At 42.3% G+C, this 24,295-nt stretch overlaps 1 protein-coding gene across 10 annotated transcripts in view; it reads right to left on the bottom strand.

Annotated features, from left to right (window-relative positions):
- LOC126259353 (RNA binding protein fox-1 homolog 3-like) overlaps positions 1–24,295 on the bottom strand; it is a 456,111-nt gene that overhangs the window by 170,154 nt on the left and 261,662 nt on the right. For all 10 annotated transcript variants that reach the window (XM_049956084.1, XM_049956093.1, XM_049956134.1 and 7 more), the window contains one exon: positions 19,570–19,740. In XM_049956084.1, the coding sequence (XP_049812041.1) occupies positions 19,570–19,740 (171 nt within the window). The remainder of the gene's footprint in view (positions 1–19,569; positions 19,741–24,295) is intronic.

Here is a 24,295-nt window from a genome sequence, read left to right as displayed (position 1 = left end):
ATCAAGCTTGGCTGGCAAGCATTTGGGAAGAATTCAAAAGTATTCAGATCAAAAACGCCAGTAAATCTGAAGATAGCAGTATTTGATCAATGCGTTCTTCCTGTGATGACGTATGGCTGCGAGACATGGACACTGAACTCATTCACAAAAGGGAAACTTAGGACAGCACAGAGAGCCATGGAGAGATCAATGCTGGGCTATACAAGAAAAAAGGACAGGAAAAGGGCAGATGACATCCGGTCTGTGAGGAAGGTCAATGACATCTTAGAGAGAGTAGGTTCCTTGAAATGGCAGTGGGCTGGCCACGTCGCAAGAAGAAAAGACAACAGATGGACGAAGCTAGTACTGGAGTGGAGTCCGAGAGAGCACCTGAGGCCTAGAGGAAGACCACCAGACAGATGGGACAAAGACCTCAAGAAGATCGCTGGTAACATCTGGCAGAGAACTGCCCAAGACCGTCCCACTTGGAGAAGACTTCTGAAAGCCTACCTGAATCCACAACTCGAAGAGGCCACATCATCTAATGATTGAATTGGCTGATGATGATGATGATGATGATGATGATATATAACTCATACGAAAATTCGATCAACTGCAAGGAACTTAGAACCTGGGCAGCCAAATATATTATTCAACTTACGTTATCAGAGTGTAACGAAATTCCGAAAGAAATGCCGACTACATCATTAACAGCTTTTATGCTACTAGCAAAAAGAAATCAATTTACATGGAAACTTCGAAATCAGGAATACTGTAAAGTCGACTGTTTTCCTATTTCGAATATGTAAGAATACGTTAAGTTCTATGCAACGTGATGATGGAATCCCAAGAAAACGACATTAGCTTCAAATTTAAGAAAATGGTCTATGGAGTACACCCAAGAAACCTTCCAGAAGCACTGCAGGGTTGGCACTGTTATAGTGATACGTAAAACGAATGTCCATGAAAATATAACTGAATAGCAACTCAAGACAGAAGATAGTACCGTTCTAAATCAGTCTTCCCCCTCCCCACCACTTCTGTATATCTTTATATCATCTCTTTTTCAGGTGCCAGGGATGAATCAGTGCTGGTGGTGAGAAATCTTGAACAAGAAGGAACTTTTCACTAAACACGATATTGAGTACGAAATGAAGGGGATAGTAGTAGCAAGTTTGTTCATTCATGACGCAGTGAGTGGCACACACACACACACACACACACACACACACACACACACAGACAGAGAGAGAGAGAGAGAGAGAGAGAGAGAGAGAGAGAGAGAGAGAGACCGATGATGATGATGATTGGTTTGGGGGGCGCTCAACTGCGCGGTCATCAGCGTCCGTACAAAGTCCCAATTTTTTCGCAGTCCAGTCGAGCCACTGTCACGAACGATGATGAAATAATGAGGCCAACAAACCCCCTGTCCCCAGGCAGAGCAAATCCCCAACCTGGCTGGGAATCTAACCTGGGATCCCGTGATCCAGAGGCAGCAACGCTAACCACTAGACCACGGGCTGCGGACAGAGAGATTATCAGATGGTAACAAAATTTCACGAGGATGAGGCTATTATGTTTCCGAAAATAAGTCATTTAGATGTCGTCACAATTTCTGCTAGCTTTTTGTAATGTCTTTTACTGTATATACATATAAAACATGCGACACTGAAGGTAGCTCCACGATATCAAAATGCTTCAGAGAGCAATGACCACGGAAACCACATTATCAGCTGTTGTTTTGTACTTTAACTGGGATGTGACAGTGTGGTAGTTTAGTAAGATTTTCTGGCCCAACCGCAAAATAGCCCTGCGCCTGGCAGCTGACACCCGCACGTGAGAACGCCTCGCATAGCACGCTACACCACCATGGGCCTAATTGAAACAAACGAGCGCAATGATTTCCTCATTAGTCGCGCCGTGTTGCCAAGCTCGCTTGGGAATTTCGGCTGACTCGCCGGACAAGAACTCGCTTCGTGGATGGTGTCATCAGTTACCTCCCCGACCCGACACCACCACCACCATCCTAACCCCCACCCCACCCCTACTACGTATTATTGCGATCCCATCCTTGTGATCATGTCGTCTTGGCAACACCTTGATGATCAACAATATTGGCGATACATTGCCGTAATACAACAGAGTTAAAATAATTTGTAGTGCTGTATGACCTTATTAATCATAGAGATGAACTTTGAGGTAGGTCACGCAATTGCTAGAGCTTTAAAATCTACTGTTAGCTTAATAAAATCAGTAAATCATTTATTTTTGACTGCCTAGCTTCTTTTCTAAAATGCACCTGTCGAACTGTCATTTCTGCAGTCGAGCGGGTGTGAGCAAGATGCGCATGGTATCAGGAGGAAGTGTGTGTGTGTGTGTGTGTGTGTGTGTGTGTGTGTGTGTGTGTGTGTGTCTATTGTAACAGACTGTGTGTTTGACCTTACTGCGATAGCTATCGATAGGTAGCCTTATGTTGTACTAAAGTGTCCGCGTTTGAGTCAAGCATTTGCGCCAGGCTCTTATGATTTTAGGAGGGTGAGACAGCACAACGCTGGGAGAAGTGTAGGATGATAGATGACATTTCAGTATCCAAACATGAATATATTCGTGTGCTTTTTTATTTAATTTCTTGCTTCTAATTCAGTACCATAAACATTTGCAGTCTTCATTTTCGTTTGGCAGGATATTGCTTAGCTTTGTAAATGGAGACAGCTTTTATGACTAAATTTTAAGAGCCCAATAGAAGATTACACTTGCGGGATAAAGAACACGCGCTATGGAAGGGATGATGGCAGGTAATTCTTAGAACTTTTCGTACTCTCCTTAGGGCGACAAGACTACAGTGAAAAATTGTCGACTAGGTATCAAGTGAGAAAAAGTTTTCAAAGATGTCAATGATTTCAAGAAATTATAATACAAGTAAATTCGATCTTCAGTGAAGACGTTAACTACTTTTATTGATTTGAATATAAATGTTTTAAGACACTGTCTCCACGAGTCACTCGGTGGCTAAGGGCCAGCCTTTAAATTCCAGCGTTCCAGGTTCACTCCTCAATCGGTTCTATCATTTTTTTCCCTCACCGATCGCTTCTTTCAACACCGGCAACTATTTATACATGGGAATAACGCCAAGCAGCTCCGTTGTTCAGTGCCCCCCTATGACAGGGTGAGTAAATCAGCTCGAAGGTCGAAGGAAGGTAAACGCATACCAACTGAAATAGGACCATGCTTAGAAACGCAGTTCAGTGTTCGCCTCGAACTACGATTCAAAATGGTTCAAATGGCTCTGAGCACTATGGGACTTAACACCTTAGGTCATCAGTCCCCTAGAACTTAGAACTACTTAAATCTAACTAACCTAAGGACATCACACACATCCATGCCCGAGGCAGGATTCGAACCTGCGACCGTAACAGTCGCGAGGTTCCGCACTGAGCGCTCGAACTACGAGTTGAAGCCTTCTGCAACATTTAGTTTACTTCAGCTAGTCAAGAAACATCTGCTGTGTGACAACTTGCGTGTCTGCTGAGGCAACAGTCAGTGCAAGTGAATGATCTTAAAAGCTGTAAAATGAATGACCTGGAATATAGCAGAAATTAAGTTTTTGTGAACATGGTTACGGTTAAGTTTAAGTTTAACTGATAGACAAACTTTATTCTTCCCGTCAGTGTACCTGTCTCGAAAATGATATACAGAAACGCAAGAAATCTAAATGCATAAATTTACTGAATTTCTCATCGGTTATCTATTGCTTAAAGCTCGCTTCCATAGCGAGTGGTTATGATTTTATATTATACGTGCCACAGCAATGCCTCTGCGACGTGGTTACCGTCGCCGCTGGCGGCGCAGTGTACCTGTGTATCGCAGTTTGAAGGCGATTGATATTGACTTGGCTGGTCAGTTTAATAAACAGCAATTGATTGGAGGTCCAAATGTTTTTCGTGGACTCCATCTGAACTTTACCTGTGATGTTCAAGCAGTGTTTGGAGGTAGTACCTGGTTGACACTTGCAGTTGTATGGGGTAATCAAGCAGATTATGGTGGCCTTGAAGCATTTCCAGATGCTAACATTTTGGCTTGGAAGACATGGAGTATTGCTGAGACTACAGGACTGTTGGCTAAACAGCCTTATGGCACTCTTCTTCCAAGCATGCCTTTTGTTTTGACTACGAGAAGAACCGTTGATCTTTATTTTACAATTGCCATTGCCGACTTTTGCCCATAAAAAGAGGTACTCATCAGCATGTAACTACTTCTTCCTTCTCGTAGACAAAACAAATGGCATGCTTGGAACAAGAGTACCATAATCTGACTACTGTATTCATCATCATACACTGAGGTGACAAAATTAATGGGATACCTCCTAATATCGTTTCGTACCTCCTTTTGCCCGACGTAGTGCAGAACTCGACGTGGCATGGACTTTGTAAGTCGTTGGACGACACGTACAGAACTACTGTGCCATACTGTCTCTATAGCCGTCCACAATTGCGAAAGCGTTCCCGGTGCAGGATCTTGGGCACGAACTGACTTCTCGATTATGTCCCATAAATTGTCGACTGAATTTATACGCCGGCCGCTGGTGGCCGAGCGGTTCTAGGCGCTTCAGTCTGGAACCGCGCGACCGCTACGGTAGCAAGTTCGAATCCTGCCTCGGGCATGGATGTGTGTGATGTCCTTAGGTTAGTTAGGTTTAAGTAGTTCTATGTTCTAGGGGACTGATGACCTCAGCAGTTTAGTCCCATAGTGCTCAGAGCCATTTGAACCATTTTTTTGAATTTATACCGGGCGATCTGGTTGAAATATTATTCGCTCGAATTGTCTAGAATGTTCTGTAAACCAGTCGTGAATAATTGTGGCCCGGTGCAACGGTGCACTGTCATCTATAAAAATTATATCGTTGTTTGGGAACTCGAAGTCCATAAATAGCTGCAAATTGTCTCCAAGTAGCTGAACGATTTCTAGTCAATGATCCGTTCAGTTGGTCCAGAGGAACCAGTCCATTCCATGAAAGCACAGCCCACACCATTATGGGGTCACCACCAGTTTGCATAGCGCCTTGTTGACAACTTGGGTCCATAGCTTCGTGGGGTCTATGCCACACACTAACCCTACCATCAGCTCTTACCAACTGAAATCTGGACTCATCTAACCACGCCATGGTTTTCCAGTCGTCTACGTTCCAACCGATATATGGTCATGAGCCCTGGAGAGGCGCCGCAGGTGATGTTGTGCTTTTACCAAGGGCACTCACGTCGGTCGCCTGCTGCCATAGCCCATTAACGCCATATTTCGCCACACATTGGTTTCTGCGCTTATTTCACGCAGTGTTGTTTGCCTGTTACCACTGACAACTCTACGCAAACTCCGCTGTTCTCAGTCGTTGAGTGAAGGCCATCGGCCGCTGCGTTGTCCGAGGTGAGAAGTAATGCCTGGAACTTGCCTTTCTCGGCCCACTCTTGACACTGAGGATCTTTGGATACTGCATTCCCTACGACTTCCGAAATGAAACATTCAATGTATCTAGCTCAACTACTATTACGCAATCGAAGTCTCAATTGCCATCGTGCGGCCATTATCATGTCGGAAACCTTTTCATATGAATCACCAGAAACTTTCTCACATGAATCACTGCCCTGCACTAACGAGCGGACTGGTCATACAGTCCGAGTATGGCGGAGGGTAAGCAGAATGGCTACTGTTCCTCCTTTATCTGCTTTGGTGTTGTGGTGCACTCCCCTTACATACCTCGCATACGCGATTCTGCCGCCATCTGCGTATGTGCATATCGCCATCCCACGATTTATCATCTCAGTGTAAACTACAATGTAAGGTATAAGGATCATTCAAAATCTCTTCTCAAATAATCGTATGCAAATATTTTCATTTAGGATTGTAACGGACATCTTATAAATGGCAAGGTAAAATTTTTCAAACCGCCTTGAATCAGAGCGTACGTCTTGAACGACAGTGGTCTCCCACCACCTCTTTAAATTTATTTCGATAACCTAGGAGGAATGATTTCGTGCAGCAAATGGATGTCGCTATCAACAACCAAGTACATGATTATCAGGAGGAATTTAAGACTATATGTAGAAATATTCCGACTAACGACGTCACATCATGTTTAATCGAACGGGCAGTTAGACAGCAGGGCTGAGCTGGCTAACGAGTAGCATTTTTTTTCAGTACTAATGTTTCTGCTGCCATCGGAACGTGCAAGGCAAAGAAAGGGATAACTGCCTAGATAGCAGGGTCATCGGCATCTTGGGTTATCTGACTCAGCCCTCTTGAGTGACACTGGCTACGTTCCCGAAGCAACTAGCTCCTGTTCCCTTGTTTGCCGGGAACAGGATCATCTGCTTATTTGATTCAAAACGGTCTTAACTGACCACTGCTTCAACTGAGTCAGTGATGGACTGCAGTTCTAACTTGCCATTCCTATCTGCTAGTTCAATGATAAATTCTCCTTGTCAACAATGAGCAACTTCATTACGAGTAGTAATGAAAAGAATTCCTGTACAACCTGCAATTCTCCTGCAACGTATGCGCTCCATGTCTCCATCTAGAACCACTTTCAAGGACAAGGCAAACAGTGTTGTGTTCCGTGAGGGGTAGTAGTAACTGAATTATGTCACTGTTTTTGATTACATGTATTCCCATACTGTAATGAATTTCACGCAAGAAATTTCTCACCAGAACATACTGCAAGGCCATTTGGTCTTACTGAATGCAGTTATTCGAAACTGCTACACCTGGAAAGTGGGAACTCCGCACTCCACTGCCTTTGTTTCCATACCGGAGTAGTCAAAGTTTCCAAGCCGCTCTTAATATCCGGCAGCGATGCTGCACAATTAATATCCGGTTCCACGAGGCTTCAAAAATCCTTTCCACCCTTTGTCACCGGAGAACATTTCTCTTACAGCAAAAAGGCAGAAAGTAAGCTCAGCCATTCCCGGGATACTATAATAATTTGTACATGCAATATGACAATAGCGCCAACGAATCGACTTTTTTCATTCGTCTCCTATCAAACACATGGAAATATATTTAACTTTTTACAACCTAATAAAAATTATAAATTGCTCTGTTTCCACATAATGAAGGCCTTCGTTTACGTCCATTTTCCGTGGCAATTTTTTAACACAGTAAGAATATCACATACATTAAGAACTGCTCGAGCGTAATTCCGCCAATCCGTTTAAAATGCAAGGGAGAGGAGCAACAATATAAAATTCTTAGCTGGATGGCTCCGAGTTTCAGTATTTAAACAACCGTCCTTGCACGTCTACATGTTGTGAAGCTTATTTCATCAACGGCGGCACAAATATTCAGTTCCTACCTTTGTAGGGAATGGGCTGATCTACTTATGAAGCCATTGTAAATATACAAATGTCAAGGCGAGAACAGTTAAGCTAACAGCTTCTAATCTTTCCTCCTGTTGTGTCGCAACGCTACAGAGAACATCTGACCCGAATGGGCGAAAAAAGGTTGACGGGCTTTTACAAACAACAGCACAATACTTGTACACAGTTCCACATATTGTTGCAAACCATGAAAAGAAGTTGTTGCTTACAGTAGACGTAGAACGATCCCTTAATCATGACTACCAACCAGCTGTAACTCGGAAGTGAAAGCACGCTCAAACGCAAAGCACTGATTCTAGTTAGAACAGTGGTTTCCAATGTGTGTATGATTACCACCTGTTGGTTCTGACTTCATTTCCTGAAGGGTACGAACAAAAGCAGTGTTATTGTATCCAGAATGAGATTTTCACTCTGCAGCGGAGTGTGCGCTGATATGAAACTTCCTGGCAGATTAAAACTGTGTGCCCGACCGAGACTCGAGCTCGCAGGAGAGCTTCTGTAAAGTTTGGAAGGTAGGAGACGAGGTACTGGCAGAAGTAAAGCTGTGAGTACCGGTCGTGAGTCGTGCTTCGGTAGCTCAGTGGTAGAGCACTTGCCCGCGAAAGGCAAAGGTCCCGAGTTCGAGTCTCGGTCGGGCACACAGTTTTAATCTGCCAGGAAGTTTCAGTGTTATTGTAGTTTCGTCTGTAAACTTTCTTTTAATAATGTTCCGTTACATTCTAATATTCATTAGATAAATAATCAATAATTATTTAAAATGCGTGATGCGTTGCGACGCAAGCCAGAGCTTGTGAAGCGTTAGTTTTCTTCAGCTTTCTAGTCTTCTGACTCGTGTGAAGCGGTCCGCCACGATTCTCCATCCTATGCCAACTTCTTTACCTTAGAGTAACAGTTACATGCAACGTCTTCAGCCGTTTGTTCTGTATAATCCACTGTTTTTCACAATTTTTGCTGTCTGTGGATCCCCGTAATGCCACGAAAATTATTCCCTGCTGTCATAAAACACGCTGCTCTACATCTCTAACTCTCCAATTCTCTTCCGGTTTCTACACAGACCATAATTCATTCCCGTACAATTCTGTGCTCCGAACACATTCTCAGAAACTTCTTCCTAAAAATCTTAAGATCCATTTTTGATAGCGGACTTCTTTTAGCGATGAATACCATATTTGTCTGCTATTGTGCTTCTTACATCCTCCATTCTCCGTCCGTCACTCATTTTGCTTCCTAGGTAGCCGGATTCCTTAACATCCTCTACTACATGGTCCCAAATTTTGATGTTTATTGTATCGCTTATCTCGTTCGTGATGTTTCGCCTTACAGCACAGACCCAAAGTGTCACCCCTTTTGCTGAAATTTCGCACGGTTTTAGTACACACTTACAAGGAACCCCTTGAGTGCGAGGTAGCATAAGGCCAATGGTATTTACGGTATTCCACGCACCACATATTGTCTTGCCATGAAACTACAATATTAACTGCTAATGGCAAAAGGGGGCGGGACGGGAGGTATCCGGTGGTGAGCACAGCATGAGGCTACCGAGCCCAGCTGAAATGCTTAGTCGACAAGGAACTCCCAACAGTGCTAGTGGTGTTCATACAAATCAGAGCAATGACAACGATAAACAGAGCAAACAAAGCATTAAATCCGCAACAACTGTTGCCGAAGTTGAAATTTCGTCAGCAATTAACCCAAGGAATTTCGCAGAATGAGAAAGAAGTGGTAGATGAGATATTAGCGTTTCTACAAGGTGAGTCAATGGAATTTGTGGTGCCGTATACATCAACTGTGCGAACAATGAACATGAGGAGTATAATGACGACGATACGTGCTGAACAAGTGAAAGTGATACTGAAACAGGTGTTGAGCCATGTAGTTCATCACCCTAGTCGGACAGGGAGTCTCACGTTCCGTCTCCAGTGAAACGTAGTGAAGGACAATCGCTGTCCAAGGAGCGAGCAGTAAATAACTACGCACATGGAAGATCATCTGCAGAATAATAATAATAAAACAGATTTCGAATAAGTCCGCAATAATATGACAGTGAAGCCCGTAAGAAAAACCCCCGATATTCAAGAGAGGAAAATGTGCACTTTTTACAAAAACTGGTGTTCGCGGGTTTCAAGGATGATCGATACAATTTAATAGGATGCGCAGGACAGTGACCTACTGCATTATGCACATCAAACTGCGCACGGCATAGATTGCTGTGATTTCAAGGGAAGCAGTTGGTGGTTGCGTAATTTTAAATAGTGCTGCATACTATGAAGACGCGAGACAACGATATTTCCAACAAAGCGTCAATTTGGCGATGCACAGCAAATTGCGGAATCGGTCCGAAAATTTGTAGATTAGGTACACAAACTTATCCCATTGTCCAGTAAAGAATTTGTTTTCAGTTTGTTCCAATCGGGATTAGAGGAGGAAATGCATGTGAAAGGAACCCTGGAAATTAAAGGTACCAAGAGAGTTGTATCAAGATCAACCATCATATGTAGATTAACGCATTCGTACACAATTATGCCAACGCATTCGTATATAATTATGCAGACTGTTAATCTGGATGGTAAACTGGTTGGAAAGTTATGTACTGAGCTGGGGAAAGTTAGAGGTGCTCTGTCCGCTACGATCCTTTCTCGTGTGCGCGACATTGTAAAAGCAGTAGGGCATGTTTACATCACAGCAAGCAAGAGTGGGAAAATGGGAGTACGATAACTACAACCATGACATGAGCTGTGCTTCTGACCAATAGCTGGTCAAAATAACTTGCTTTTGCTCGATTCCTCGTCTCCGTATAATAATCACTACTACTGAGTGAACTATCCATCCCGAAAAGTGTGCGGCACTGCAATTCATACCACATGGAACCACTGGATAAATTGAGCCTCTGGATATTTGCTTTTTTCCTTACCTATCGCACTACCTGCAGCTACGCCTTAAACTATAGCCATTTTCACAATAACCTCCACGACAGACTATTTCGCATTCCGCTGCATGACATGACATTCCATCAGATCTCATCGCCCCGCTACGCCAATATGATTGTACATGCATTCCTTGTGAGTGGATAGCTAGCAGAACGCCCTGCACGGTTTGTAACTCCCAAGGAGTTCGCCTTCGATCTTGATGGTGCGAACCTTTGAGATCACTGTGGCGCGTCATTTTTCATTCGGTGTTCAGGGTTAATCTCTGCAGCTCCCGGCCACTAATTTTCTGTCGTCATCCTGATGCACACAGTGAGTCATCAGCAGCTAGTATTTTTCCTGTCATCAAATGAGCCTTGCTAAAGACTGAACTTGCAACCTCTCACTCAAGGAGATCCTTATTAAATGTAACCAATATTATACTGATACGATGCTTTTCTCAATGGTTTTAGAGAAATCAAGTGGATTAAAAGTTTTGAGACAGTTAAATACCAAGCCATAGCGGTTGAAGCATGCTTGCGACTGCCCAATGGCACTCCTTCAACTGAATGCAACTCCCTTAAATGACAGTTCTGTACCCGCGCGACAGCACACACCATATCGGCGGGCGATTTGTTTGCTCGGGAGAGTAACTGCTATGGTACGTCAGTTGTTTTCGCAGTTTTTTCCTGCTTAAACAACACTTGAAATGCAAAAGCAACAATGAAAGTTTACTGGCGAAGTTATTAGTTCTAAAACGAGAAAACGTTGTATTATGAGAAAATTTAGAAGCTACATTCACCAATATATAAAAAGAAACTACAAAATTACCTATTAATTGGGGTAGTCTAAACGCAAATAGAAAAGGAAGTATGAGTAACTACTATCATAGTCTTCCGGTCAAACGCTTGGGCTGTGCTGTCCTTTAGAACTAATTTCAGTCCAAGATGTTCAGTACCGCTACAGCTCATTTGAGGCTTGCCACCACTTGCATGATTCATAATTACGTCACAGAGATACCACGATCGCTGAGCCGCGCTCCGAAACAATCACTCCGTCAGATATTTATTGTTATACTACATCGATGAATGACATGCTGATGGCCATTCACCACATCTCATTATTATAGCACACATATCTGAATTGATACACGTTAAAGTAACGTCTGCACATTGTGGCAACGGCTAAGTGCAATACATATTACTGTACAAGAGAAGTGAAATGCCCACACAGCAATTCACAAGTACGAAAATATATAGCACATTCACTATATGCAACTCAGTGTGTATATGACTTTAATAACAGAAGACTTGCGTATTTTACACGACACAGATCACTGTCTGTAACAGAAGACTAGCCAAAACGTAGCTTTGAGGAACAGTACACTGCCATTATGAGGTACGCGTGCAGCCTAAATTGTAAATTCAAGAAATATTTTGATATGTTTTACGAAAGCGTCATGTAGTAGATCTGCATAAACTAGTTCGAGTGCGCGTCATAATAACCGTGGGCAATCACAAAGCTGCCTAGATCGTATACTACCACGTCATCGAGTCTTGCGACTATCGCTCTTACAGACCATGAAAATATGAAGTTAGCTGACGTGATGCTACTGACCATTGCAGTATCTTCAAATTATACGCCCAAGAGGCCAGAACTAGCGCTGTGTGTCAGAGAACCGGTTTAAAACAATTTGGTGTAAAAGTACGGCATCCTTATGGCAACTTCTTGCCAAACTCGTATTCTGTAAGGAACCAAAACCAACAAAATGACAAAACTAACAGTGTAGTATTGCATTCTAGGATGATTCACACTTCACGCTAGGCTGCTGTGATGGGAAGACTGCCTACAGCTGGTCTGCGTGAATTTCTTCGCAGTACCACGTAGCGTCAATCGTTTCCATCTGGAGCTATGGTGATGGAAGCAAATATTTACGACTTCAGAACCAGCTAACAAATGTTAAAGGTAGGCCGAAGACCTAGGTTCTGCTGCATTTTTTTGTCATTTCTGACACAACAATCACGACATTAATAGAAAACACGCTTAAAAACTACTCTTAAAGGCAAACTACAAATAAACCCTGTACCATACAGAAAGGGGCCGCCTTTTGTTTAACTTTTACACCAGTGACATAGCCACCACTGATTCTGTTAAATTTAGTTACACTGACCACCAATCGATAGCAATTCAAATCAACACATTCATCTACACGTCAGCAGCGCAAGCTGGCCGATCTGCAATTTTTCTCAAACGATTTCAAGGAAACCGTACGGCGATTAACTCTGAATCTCGCACATTTTATGGCTTCATTCGTCAGTTTCATAATGAACTGCCTATCGTTTCGTTAATGGTCATAATTTCAGAATTAGCTAAAACGCTGCAAGAAATTCTTAAAGTTTGCAGTGAAAAATAGGGGTCGCCATGAATTAGCGTTTGGTGTGTGTTACGTCATATGTTGCTCCATATAGACAAAGTATTAAATTATTCTTTAAACCTCGAAGGATATTACCATCTGTCTCCAATGGCGACAAAATGAAATGTATGTAAAGGGCTCCCGTCACGAACGCACGCACGCACCAGTGAAAAAGCCAGAATGAAACATCCATCAATCTCCCGTATCTCATAACCGGTCTGAGACATCGAAACATGATTACGGCAAATGCTAGCACTCAAAGTGAAGAGTATTTTGCCATATGATTAATATGCGAAACTTCTGTATCTACCGTGATATTCGAGCAACTACAGAATTTTTTTTAAATTAAATAGTATAATTTTTAAGGACCATCAGCAGTCTATGAAACGATAATTGCTGTGGATTTTGGAGAATGTAAGTGAAGAAGCTGCACATTAATTTTTATACAGAAAATGGGCTTTCTCATAACTACTGATATGTCTTGCCCTCAGTTGCTACTTTTAGTACTACGCTGTTTTAGGATTCTGCCACAATTTCAACTGCATTAGAATATTAGTGAGATGCATACCTGTAAACTCTGCTGTGTTTAGGCAAACGAAACAGATGTTAACACAGCAACATGAAAAGTAATATATTACTCAAAACCCGACACGCTCCTCCTTGAATCCATGTCTCCCGAACTACATTATAGGCATGTCTCACAACTTTAGACCAGTCACGTGATGTAACATTTGCAAGGACTTCTTTTATTAGCAATTCAACCTCAGAGTAAATTTCTTGGTCTTTTTGCCACATTACTTTTCATATTCTCAGTCGGATTTAAATGAGCATGATACGGAGGAAGACTGATTAAACTGATGCTGTTTATCGTTAGACATTTCTACGACCTGGTAGTGTGGAGCTTTTAGCTTGTGCAGTACTAGAAGTTTGATTAATTCGTCTTACACAAGCTAGATTTAAGTTTATCAAATCGAACATTTTTTTGTACCCAGAGAAAAACAGCAGCTTTCCTCCGCTGCAATGTTGGAGGTTTATCCATCACAACCGAGTACTATTGCGCATTGTCTATTACTACTGTCGAATAAGGAGGAATTTTTTTGCAACAGAACGTTATCTTCGCAGCCGGCGGATGTGTTCTTGGACGACCACTTTTATTGCGAATCTCGTGTTCAGAAGTGATACACTGTTATTAATGCAGCGCCAACACGAAAGCTCGTTCACAATACCTGACGACTGTAGAACACTTCAACGCCAGAAAATATCACTTTACAACGAGAGGGTGATGAACGGAGGTGCCTGTAATGCGCGACACCACGCGGTACTGTTTATTGACGGCGTGGCAACAGGAGCGCTTTACCAACCTAACTGCTGAGGCGTGGTACGGAAAGCCGGGTCGCCATTGGTGTTACCTGGGCAACAGCGTCGTGTCCCCTCCGGTGAGCCAAACGTCAAAAGTCGCAACTAATTTTAAATTCACTATACATCTACACACTCCGCAGTACACACTTAAATACTTGACATGATTGTTCAAATCATCTTCAGATTACCTCTACCGTTCCACTCTTGAACAGCACGTGGGAAAAATGAACATTTAAATCTTTCTGTACGAGCTCTGTTTTATTTTATTGCGATGGTCATTTTCCCTATGTAGTATGGCGACAATTTTTTCTTTCTTTTTTTCACATTCAGAGGAGAAAGTAGGATGAAATTTCGTGAAATGACCATGTCGCAACGAAAAATGCCTTTGTTTTAATGGCTGCCACCCCAAACCGCTGCTCATATCCACGACACACTGTCCTCTATTTCTATTAATACAAAATTAGCTGCCCTTGTGTAGCATATAGATCGCATTCGATCAAAAAGTAAACACGAGTGGAAGTGAGTTGCAATAGTCCATCCCCGTAAGCAGACGAGAGAATTAAGCAAAGCACAGCAAGTTGTTAAGCAAAACACAGCCGACATGTGTTGTGACGAGGAGGCAGCATGGACCGGTATAGTAACAGTTGACGCAGCAAAACGCTACGGAAGGGTGAATGCCTTTCCCCACTTGTCACCATGGGGGTGTCTAGAGTACATGCCTTAAGCAGTAAATGAACATAATCTGGAGGGTATAAGTACTCGGCCTTCGTGTACTAAAATATTATTATCTGTGTCACAGCCTACATCATTAACCTGAGACACTGAAGTGACATCCTGTAAAGCATTCGACCACAGGACACCGCAGTCTGCTCCAAGTCACAAAGGAGCTGATGTCAGGGCAGCATGTCGCCCGTTCGCTGGAGGGAGGTCACGGCCGCCCCCCGTGGTACTGACAGCTGAGCTTCAATGCTGTCATCGCGGTCGCCGCCTGAGACGTCGCTGACGGCGGCATTCGAGTGACATCACACCACGCCCGCTCTTTGGTTGTCAGTAATGCTTGATATCTATTGTATAGCATGAGAAGCAACTGCAATCCTCCACCAAGCTGTTACTTACGTACTTAGCCTAAGGGCCGGAATAAATAAGGTAATTAAACTAAACTACTGTCATCCTGACGCTGGTGACCCCCTCCACTGGTGACAATCGAAAGGGCATCCAAGACTCAAAATGTGTGTGAAATCTTATGGGACTTAACTGCTAAGGTCATCAGTCCCTAAGCTTACACACTAAACCTAAATTATCCTAAGGACAAACACACACATACACCCATGCCCAAGGGAGGACTCTAACCTCCGCCAGGAAATCTAAGAGTTCTTTGTACTTTTTTGATGTGCTCCGTCAATCCTGTCAGACAAGGATCCCATAGCGAACAGCAGTACTTTAGCAGCGGACAAAGAAGTTTAGTGTAGGCAGTCTCTTTAGACGACTTATTGCATCTTCTAAGTGTTCTGCCGATATAACGCAGTCTTTTGTCTCCCATCCCCACGACGTTATCTATGTGACCATTCCATTTTAAGCTGTACTTTGAATTTCTAATGTTTACTCGAAACGACAGCCTCTAAATTTGTTAAATCGTGTAACATAAATTTAACTGATTTCTTTTTGTACTTATGTGGATGATCTCACACTTTTCACAATTCAGTGACAATTGCCAATTTTCGCACCGTACAGAAATCGCTTTTAAGTCGTTTTGCAACTGGTTTTTATTATGATGACTTTACTAGATGGTAAACGACAGCATCAGCTGCAAACAACCTAAAAGGGCTGCCCAGATTGTATCCTAAATCATTAAAACAGATTAGGAACAGGAGAGGGCCTATAACACATCCATGTAGAATGCCAGATATCACTTCTGTTTTACTCAATAACTTTCTATCGATTACTATGTACTGTCACTTCACATACTGATAAATCATGAATCAAGTCGCACAAATGAGGCGGTACCACACAGGCACATAAGCAGCTAGAACCAGATTTCCAGAATTGATTTTGGAGTGTTTACATGACAAACCAGAAGCGGTATAAGAAAAACGGTTTATGGAATACAGTTTTGGGCGTCCATGTAAACTCAGAAATTCATTGTTCCAAAACCCTACCGAAAATAGACATCGGTGTAATTCAATGGAGAACTCCTGTTTCCTATCTTGAGTATCGGTGCGACCTGTCGAACTTGACCAGAATTTTTGTGCGCACCTTTCGTCAGAAAGCGGTTGTATATAATCACTAAGTATGGGGCTGTTGAACTGGCACTCTCTGAAAGGAACCTACGTGGTACACTATACGCATCAGAAGATTTGTCGTAAGTGTTTCGCTACACCAACGACATCTACTAAGTTCCCCATGTTCACAGTTGTTCTTGATTCGAATGCCGGAATATTTACTTCGTCTTCTTTGGTGAATGAATTTCGGAGAACCGTGTTCAATAACTTCACTTTAGTGGCGGTGTCATCGATAATACTAACATTAGCATCACGTAGTGAAGGTACTGTGTCTTGTCGCTGGTACACTTACATTTGACCAGAATCGCTTCAGATATCCTGTCAGTTTTCGAGACAGAATTACTTTGCGGAATCTATTAAAAGCATCTCGCATTGTAGTCTGCACTACAGTCGAAGGAGGTGAACTCTGTCTAACGATCTACTAAAGATATTCTAGTATTACAAAAAGGGGAGACGTTGCCCGAACCCTAATAAAGCAGAAGTCAGCTCATTCCACCTGACCAACAGAATGGCGAATAGAGAACTGAATGTCACCTTCCGCAACAACAAAATTACAACATAGTCGGCAACCTGAATATCTGGGTGCTGGAACTAACCGAACAGAAGTTAAAACCAAGAAGTAACATGTTAAAGAAAGTGGTTGGTGCTAGGTCGCCGAATATTGTTCTCCTTTTTGGGGTACAAGTAGCCATGTCAACAAAATAGATTTCCACGCGCGATGAGGACTGCGACAGAAACTTATTAAATCCAAACGAATGCCAGGGCTGTCACTACTAGCCGTTATTCCCCCACCAAACATCCGACAGCAAACAGTAACATATCAATGGATGAAATTCAGAAAATCTACGGACTTCGCATTTCGTCTAACAGTTATCATTTTACCATGCATCTGACTAAAACCTAGATACCTAGATGACTAGTCTGGGTAAAGAATGGCAAAACCGTCCCAGAAAGCTGTAATTTAAGAGATGGTTGGAGAAAACAGTGGACGTCCTTCCATGGTCATAAGAATTTAGGTAAAATAGATCCGACCATCGAACCCCGGTAGTGAACCAACCAAGAGAAATATGGAGCTCCCTAAACCGTATCAGAACTGGTCACGCAGTGACAAAAGCACGCTACCCAATCAGTGCGACTGCGGACAATCTGAACACTGGAACACACGCACACACCAAATAATACATACTACTGGTACTGATTTATACCATATAACTTATCTTGTTAGGTATGTACTTGTAAAAAAATAATTCTATACGCTGTACGTTACCTAAATAAAATTTAATGCAATGGACTCCTGCTGCACACTTTCAAGAAGTTATAAGTTATGTAAATAAAGAATAAGGAGGACGGTAACTTTGCGAAAAAGTTGGACACACGCAAGTGTGTGAAGATGATAGGATGGAGCAACAAGTTTCTTGGATGCCTATGACGATATGACACGGTTCACAAATAGAATGAATCACAGTGAACTGAAAAAAGCTATCTGATGGCAGTTATGTATCTGATTAACTGAAGACTTCAGAGTTTAACTGCACCACCGTCTAAACGCAGAGATATGAGTAACAATAACTGCACTATTCAGTGTGTTACTTTATTAACCATGGCTCTCGAAGAATTTGGCATAGCCATGTGTACTAATGAGAAAAATTTACGAAGGAGTACCGCTTTCAATTTGTAGTAAGGTAAGGAGGAACATAAAAGGCTTCTTCAGCACTCGACACAGAGAGAACCGTGACTTGTCTGCTATTCACCTTGTTACCAAATAGCTTTCTGCTAACAAGGGAACCTCCCCATCGCACCACCCCTCCCCCCCCCCCCTCAGATTTAGTTATAAGTTGGCACAGTGGATAGGCCTTGAAAAACAGAACACAGATCACTCGAGAAAACAGGAAGTAGTTGTGTGGGTCTATGAAAAAAATAAGCAAAATATACCAACAGTAGTCAATGTGCAGGACAGGCAACATCAATGACTGTGTGAACTCATGAGCGCCGTGGTCCCGTGGTTAGCGTGAGCAGCTGCAGAACGAGAGGTCCTTGGTTAAAGTCTTCCGTCGAGTGAAAAGTATAATTTTTTTATTTTCAGACAATTATTTTGCGAAGCTGCACAGGTACACAGAGCAGTATTGTTTACGTGATCGTGTGAAAATTCCAGGACATGTTCAGGTTTGCTTGGACATATGCAGGATTTGACGGAAAAATTTGAAAACGTTAAAAACATATGTTTTTTTACAGAGCACAGGAAAACTGTGCGACTGTGAAACTGTTGCATTCATTTGTTGCAGTATATGTGACAAACTCTTTATCTTTTCATCACTTTTTTGGGAGTGATTATCGCATCCACAAGAAAACCTAAATCGGGCAAGGTAGAAGAATCTTTTTACACATTCGCCAAGTGTACAAGTTAGGTGGGTCGACAACATATGCCTGTCATGTGACGCACATGCCGTCATCCAGTGTCGTATAGAATATATCAGGCGTGCTTTCCTGTGGAGGAATCGGTTGACCTATGACCTTGTGATCAAATGTTTTCGGTTCCCATTGGAGAGGCACGTCCTTTCGTCTACTAATCGCACGGTCTTGCGGTGCGGTCGCAAAACAGACACTAAACTCATTACAGTGAACAGAAAAGTCAATGAACGAACGGACACATCATAACTTTGCGAAAATAGAGAGAGTAAACTTTTCACGCGAGAGGAGACTTGAACCAAAGACCTCCCATTTCGCAGCTGCTCACGCTAACTACGGGACCACGGCGCTCCTGACCTCACACTCTCTTTGATGTTGCCTGTCTTGCTCATAGACTACTCAGTTTGTATATTTTGCTTATTTTTTTCATAGTTCCACACAACTACTTCGTGTTTTCTCGATTGATCTGTGTTCAGTTTTTCAAGGCCTATCCACTGTGCCAACTTATAACTAAATATGAGGGGGGTGCGATGGGGAGGTTCCCTTGTAAGGATTAATTTGTAGAGCCCTGTTAGCAGTTCGTTTTACAGTTAATGTGTGCCTGAATTATCATCATACAGCGCAAAAAAAAAAAAAAAAAAAAATGGTTGAGTTTCATGAACACCGTCGAAAGAAAGTTTTTGACTACTGTCAATCCATTTACGTCAGTTTTTTTTAAATATATATCTCTCTCTCCCCCTCTCCCTCTCCCCCCCCCCAATATTTCACTTCTTTTCCTACAGTAGCAACTGTTCTTTGAGAACACTACACGACATGAAGTCGGGATGCCACCCACGTGAGTGCAGTGGTAGAGCAGTACTTACGATGCTGACAGTCTGCTGCTCGATGCCGTTGGGCGTGACAGTGGGCGGAGAGAAGGGCGGCACCGCGACGGGCGGGCCCTCCTTGCCGGCGTCGGTCTTGGGTGGGCCCGCCTCCCCGTTCTGAGGGTACTGCGTCGCATACGGGGTCGCCATGCCCGTCTGCACCATGTGCTGCAACAACAGAGACCCGCTGTCAGGAAACACTCTTCCTCTGAAATTGACAAGCTTAATTCTAAATTTTTCTGTAATTTTTTTTACAAAAAATAAAGATAGTCCACTGTCAATCTTCACAAGGATTTAAAGTCACTTAGTCTTGTACAAAAAGGTGTGCATTATTCAGGAACACACATTTTCAATAACTTGCCAGCAGCCATAAAAATCTTAACAACCAATGAAATTCAGTTTAAGAGAAGCCTAAAGGATTTATTGGTGGCCAACTCCTTCTACTCCATTGATGAATTTCTTAGTAAAACCAACTGATTTGTATATAAGTACAACATAACTTCTGCACAATTTCAGTGCAGTAATGTGTTCATTGAAAATTTGTGTGTGTGTGTGTGTGTGTGTGTGTGTGTGTGTGTGTGTGTGTGTGTGTGTGTTAGTATAATCTAACTTCTGCACCATTTCAGTGCAGTAATGTGTTCATTGTAAATAAGTATTACAGTAGTTGTATTACCTTATAAATAAATAAAAAAACTTTTTTATTTTAAATTCAGTGCATTAGTATTTGTAAAATTACTCTTAGTGTTCATTAAAAAATGACGATCATTCCACTTGGGACCTGTGGAATGGTACATTAGCTTATTTGTTTTAATTGTAAATATTTGTCATGTATTGTTGTTTTTCTGACATGTTCCACATCCTGGAGGACCTCCTCACTACGGATCAATTGGAATGAAAGTAAATCTAATCTAATCTAATCTAATCACAATAGTCCACTGTCAATCACAATAGTCCACTGTCAATCACAATAGTCCACTGTCAATCACAATAGTCCACTGTCAATCACAATAGTCCACTGTCAATCACAATAGTCCACTGTCAATCACAATAGTCCACTGTCAATCACAATAGTCCACTGTCAATCACAATAGTCCACTGTCAATCACAATAGTCCACTGTCAATCACAATAGTCCACTGTCAATCACAACGCTGAACAATAACGAAGATGGACTTTTAGGAACAAACGCTCCCTCTGACAACACTAGCAGATTTGGGTAAAGAACATGATATCATAACAGAGACTGCCTTCGATAGTTTGCCATGGACATGCTTCACTACCACTTTTCCTCCATTATGGTTAAGTGCTGAATAGCATGATTTTACGATGAGATACATGCACCTGAAGAGTATGAAATCATTAATAAACAGCACCTTCTTTCCACATGCAGCTGGAGTCACCATACGACCTGACTGTTTGATGACGAGCCGCAGTACCTAGACCGAGAGTAGGCGACAATCGACAATTATTTATCTACAACAACACAGTGCAACGGCGACTACTAATCTGACTTAGTGCGATTAGGCGGGGCTCTTGGAGTTTGTAACTCTCAACTATCGCATTGTTGTTGTCTAGGTATAAACAGCTGGAGTCAAATTTCGAAGTCGTGATGGCGATGTACTAATGCAAGCTGTCACCACGCCTGGTGCAAACCGATTTGGCATCAAATGATTTCTATCCAGTTCTCTTACACAGTCTTCGGTTATGTCTCGCTATTTATCAAAGTTTCCAAGCTCCGATGCCATGACTTCCGTGTCCGGATTCGTTTTTTTTGTACCCAATATGCGAGTCCAGCAGGCTGCATCTAATATTCCATTAACACCTCAGAGATATCTTTCGGAACATTGCACTGTTCCTAGAAAAACGATCATTTGCGGTATATTTTCATATACATTGATGATCCGTAACATTATGACTACCGCCCACCGTGTGTTTGAATGCCTCCCGGTGGAGCTGCGTGGACATGATGCAGTAAGGAAAGCATGTAAGCGGAGCAGAGACGAACGAGGTATCATTTTAGCGATGATATGACAGGCAAACAAGGGAATTCAACAACGTTAACGACTCTGGCAAAGGGCAGATTGTCGAGACCCGGCGACTGGGAACAAGCATTTCGCAGACGGCGGTGATGGTGGGCCGTTCGTGTGTTGTTGTCTACTCTCTAGAGCGTCAATGGAAAGTGGTTGAAGGACATTGAAACCACGAGTAGATCAGGCGATATTGGATGTGCACGCCTATTACAGAATGTGGAAGCCTGAGGCTCTCCCATATGTAACGTATTAGGTCGTGTTAGTCAAATAGTCATTTAGCCAAGCCGATATCTGCGAAAATACTCAGTACGATGTCTTTTCAAAAAATCCATCACTTAGCTAACCCTGTGTTCAATGTGTAATTGCCGGAAGTTTCATTGTTGTATGTCTGTTAGTTATTGATCAGCGTTGTATTGAGCAGAACGTTGTGTCGCACAGTTTGCGAATTTCGAGGTGGCAGAGTTAGAGGAGCAACGCGTCTGCGTTAAATTTTGCGTGAAGCTCAAGAAAACTTTTACAGAGACACACCAAATGATGCCGGAAGACTACGGTGACGAGTGCTTAAGCCGCACTCCGTGTTACGAATGGTTCACACGGTTTCAAAACGACCGGACGGAAGTTAACGATGATCCTCGTTCAGGACGCCCTTCGACGTCCACCGACAACGCTTATCTCAGGAATATCAACGAAATTGTGTGTGGCAATCGAAAGAAGACAGACTGTCCGAGAGATTGCATAATAATGTCGAATTTCAGTTGGATCACGTCATGAAGTCGTGAGACAGCATCTTGGAATGCATCGTGTTGCCGCCACGTTGGTTCTACGGCTCGTGAGTCAAGACCAGAAAGACCTTCGCCTCCCAATTTGTGAAGAGTTATTGGATCGCACAAATTGGAACGAGATGTTCCTTAAGAGAACCACAACGGTGATGAGATGTGGGTCTACGGTTATGATGTTGGGACGCTGGAAGGGCAAAGACTTGCAACGATAGACGAGATAACAGAAGATTCGCAGACGGCGTTTCGCGCGATCCATCAAAAGGCGTATCAAAACTGCCTCTGGAAGTGGAAACTGTGTCAGCAGCGGTGCATCAACTGTGGAGAATATTTCAAAGGCGTCCATGCACAGTATGCAAAAGGTGAGCGTAGAAAACAATTTGGACAATGCTCCGGAATTTTTTGAACAGACCCCGTAAGTGTCTTAATTTGGCAAAGTGTCCAAAGCCTTCGGAAGTCTTGTAAGACTGACTACCCCTCGTTTACCTGAATATATTTTTGCAGTATGCTGTGTATCAATAATACGTGATATGTTTTTTAATACGAGTAGTTCTTCCTGCATCCGTGCTAATTCTTTGAGACAATCTCGTTTTCCCACAGGGATGTTTTAATGGTGGAGCTTAGAATATGCTGCAGGGTCCTGCAACAGATGGACGCCAACGATATTTATAATTACGTGCATCCCATCTCTTAACCTTTTTGTAAACAGGTGTGACCCGTGCTCATTTCAGTCACTGGACCATGAAGTATAAGAGATTCTGGATAAACTAAGTTAGGAAAGGAGCTCTTCAAAAGCGTAATCAGTGTAAAACTTAACTGTATGTCTGTCAAGGCCTGAGCCTTGTTCGAGTAAGTAGTCTGAGGTCTTGTAATTGATGAAATATGTGCAGTAAGTCATACAAAATAGAACCAACTCCAAGCCTTCACGTACTGTTCTCTAGACAAGTCTGAACCAAGTACTAGTTGCTAAATCCATCATGTGGCAGTGATTTGCAATATGGAACCAAATTCATGACAGAATATCACATGCTTTGTTTACGTATTGGAGTTGAAACGTAAGTAACTGACTGGTAATTATTACGAGGAGAGTATTTTATTGCATGTTATTGTTTAAAAAGATATACTGTTGTCACAGAGATGTTATTCAGAGGGAAGTCCTTGGTGTCTATGTTCGGCAGCAAATACTGGAAACAGTCATTATGAGGTTAATATGGCCATGCTCTACGTCACACACGTAATGGTTATTAGGGGTTGTATTATATAACATATCAATTAATAATATTAATCGCCAAATTATAATAAGATAATTATAAGACACAGAATGTTTTATATAGGCCTGTATCATTATAATTGTTATTTTTTTCTCAATTGATGACTAATATGGCATTATCACGCAGTTCTGAGACACACTGTTAATGTTAATATAGCCATATCAAATGACCGGAGTACTATTATTACCCTTCAGATTCTGTGGCTAGAATTGTGTACTTTAACTTTTACTGTGTGTCAACTGCAGTCGGAGTACGGAAACCTGAGCTACTCATTTGTGAATGTTCAGCCTTTTCATCATGCGCAAGTGCTGCCAACTGTTGGGCATCACTGTGAAAATAAGAGCAAGTCAATGAAGCAAGGGCGCAGCAGCTCGTGACTATCAGAACACACTATGTCGTTGGTTCGCTAAATTCCACTGTTAACTGAGCATTATAGTATTTATTTTGCATGGTAATTATTGAATGGTCATTTTACTACTATTTATTACACTACAGAATCTTCCGTAATTAGTTATTTTAGTCCATAAAATGAAGCCAAGTCTACAAAGTATGTTTTGATAAAGAGTACACATTTTTGTACAAATCTTGCACCTAAAATTATTAAAAAATCGCGATCATTACCACATAAACGAACATTTTTCTCCCTC

This window comes from Schistocerca nitens, chromosome 1, assembly GCF_023898315.1.
Source record: "Schistocerca nitens isolate TAMUIC-IGC-003100 chromosome 1, iqSchNite1.1, whole genome shotgun sequence".
In the NCBI taxonomy this organism is placed as follows: domain Eukaryota; kingdom Metazoa; phylum Arthropoda; class Insecta; order Orthoptera; family Acrididae; genus Schistocerca; species Schistocerca nitens.
Note: the sequence above shows the minus strand (reverse complement) of the source record. Positions and strands in the feature narration are given on the sequence as shown.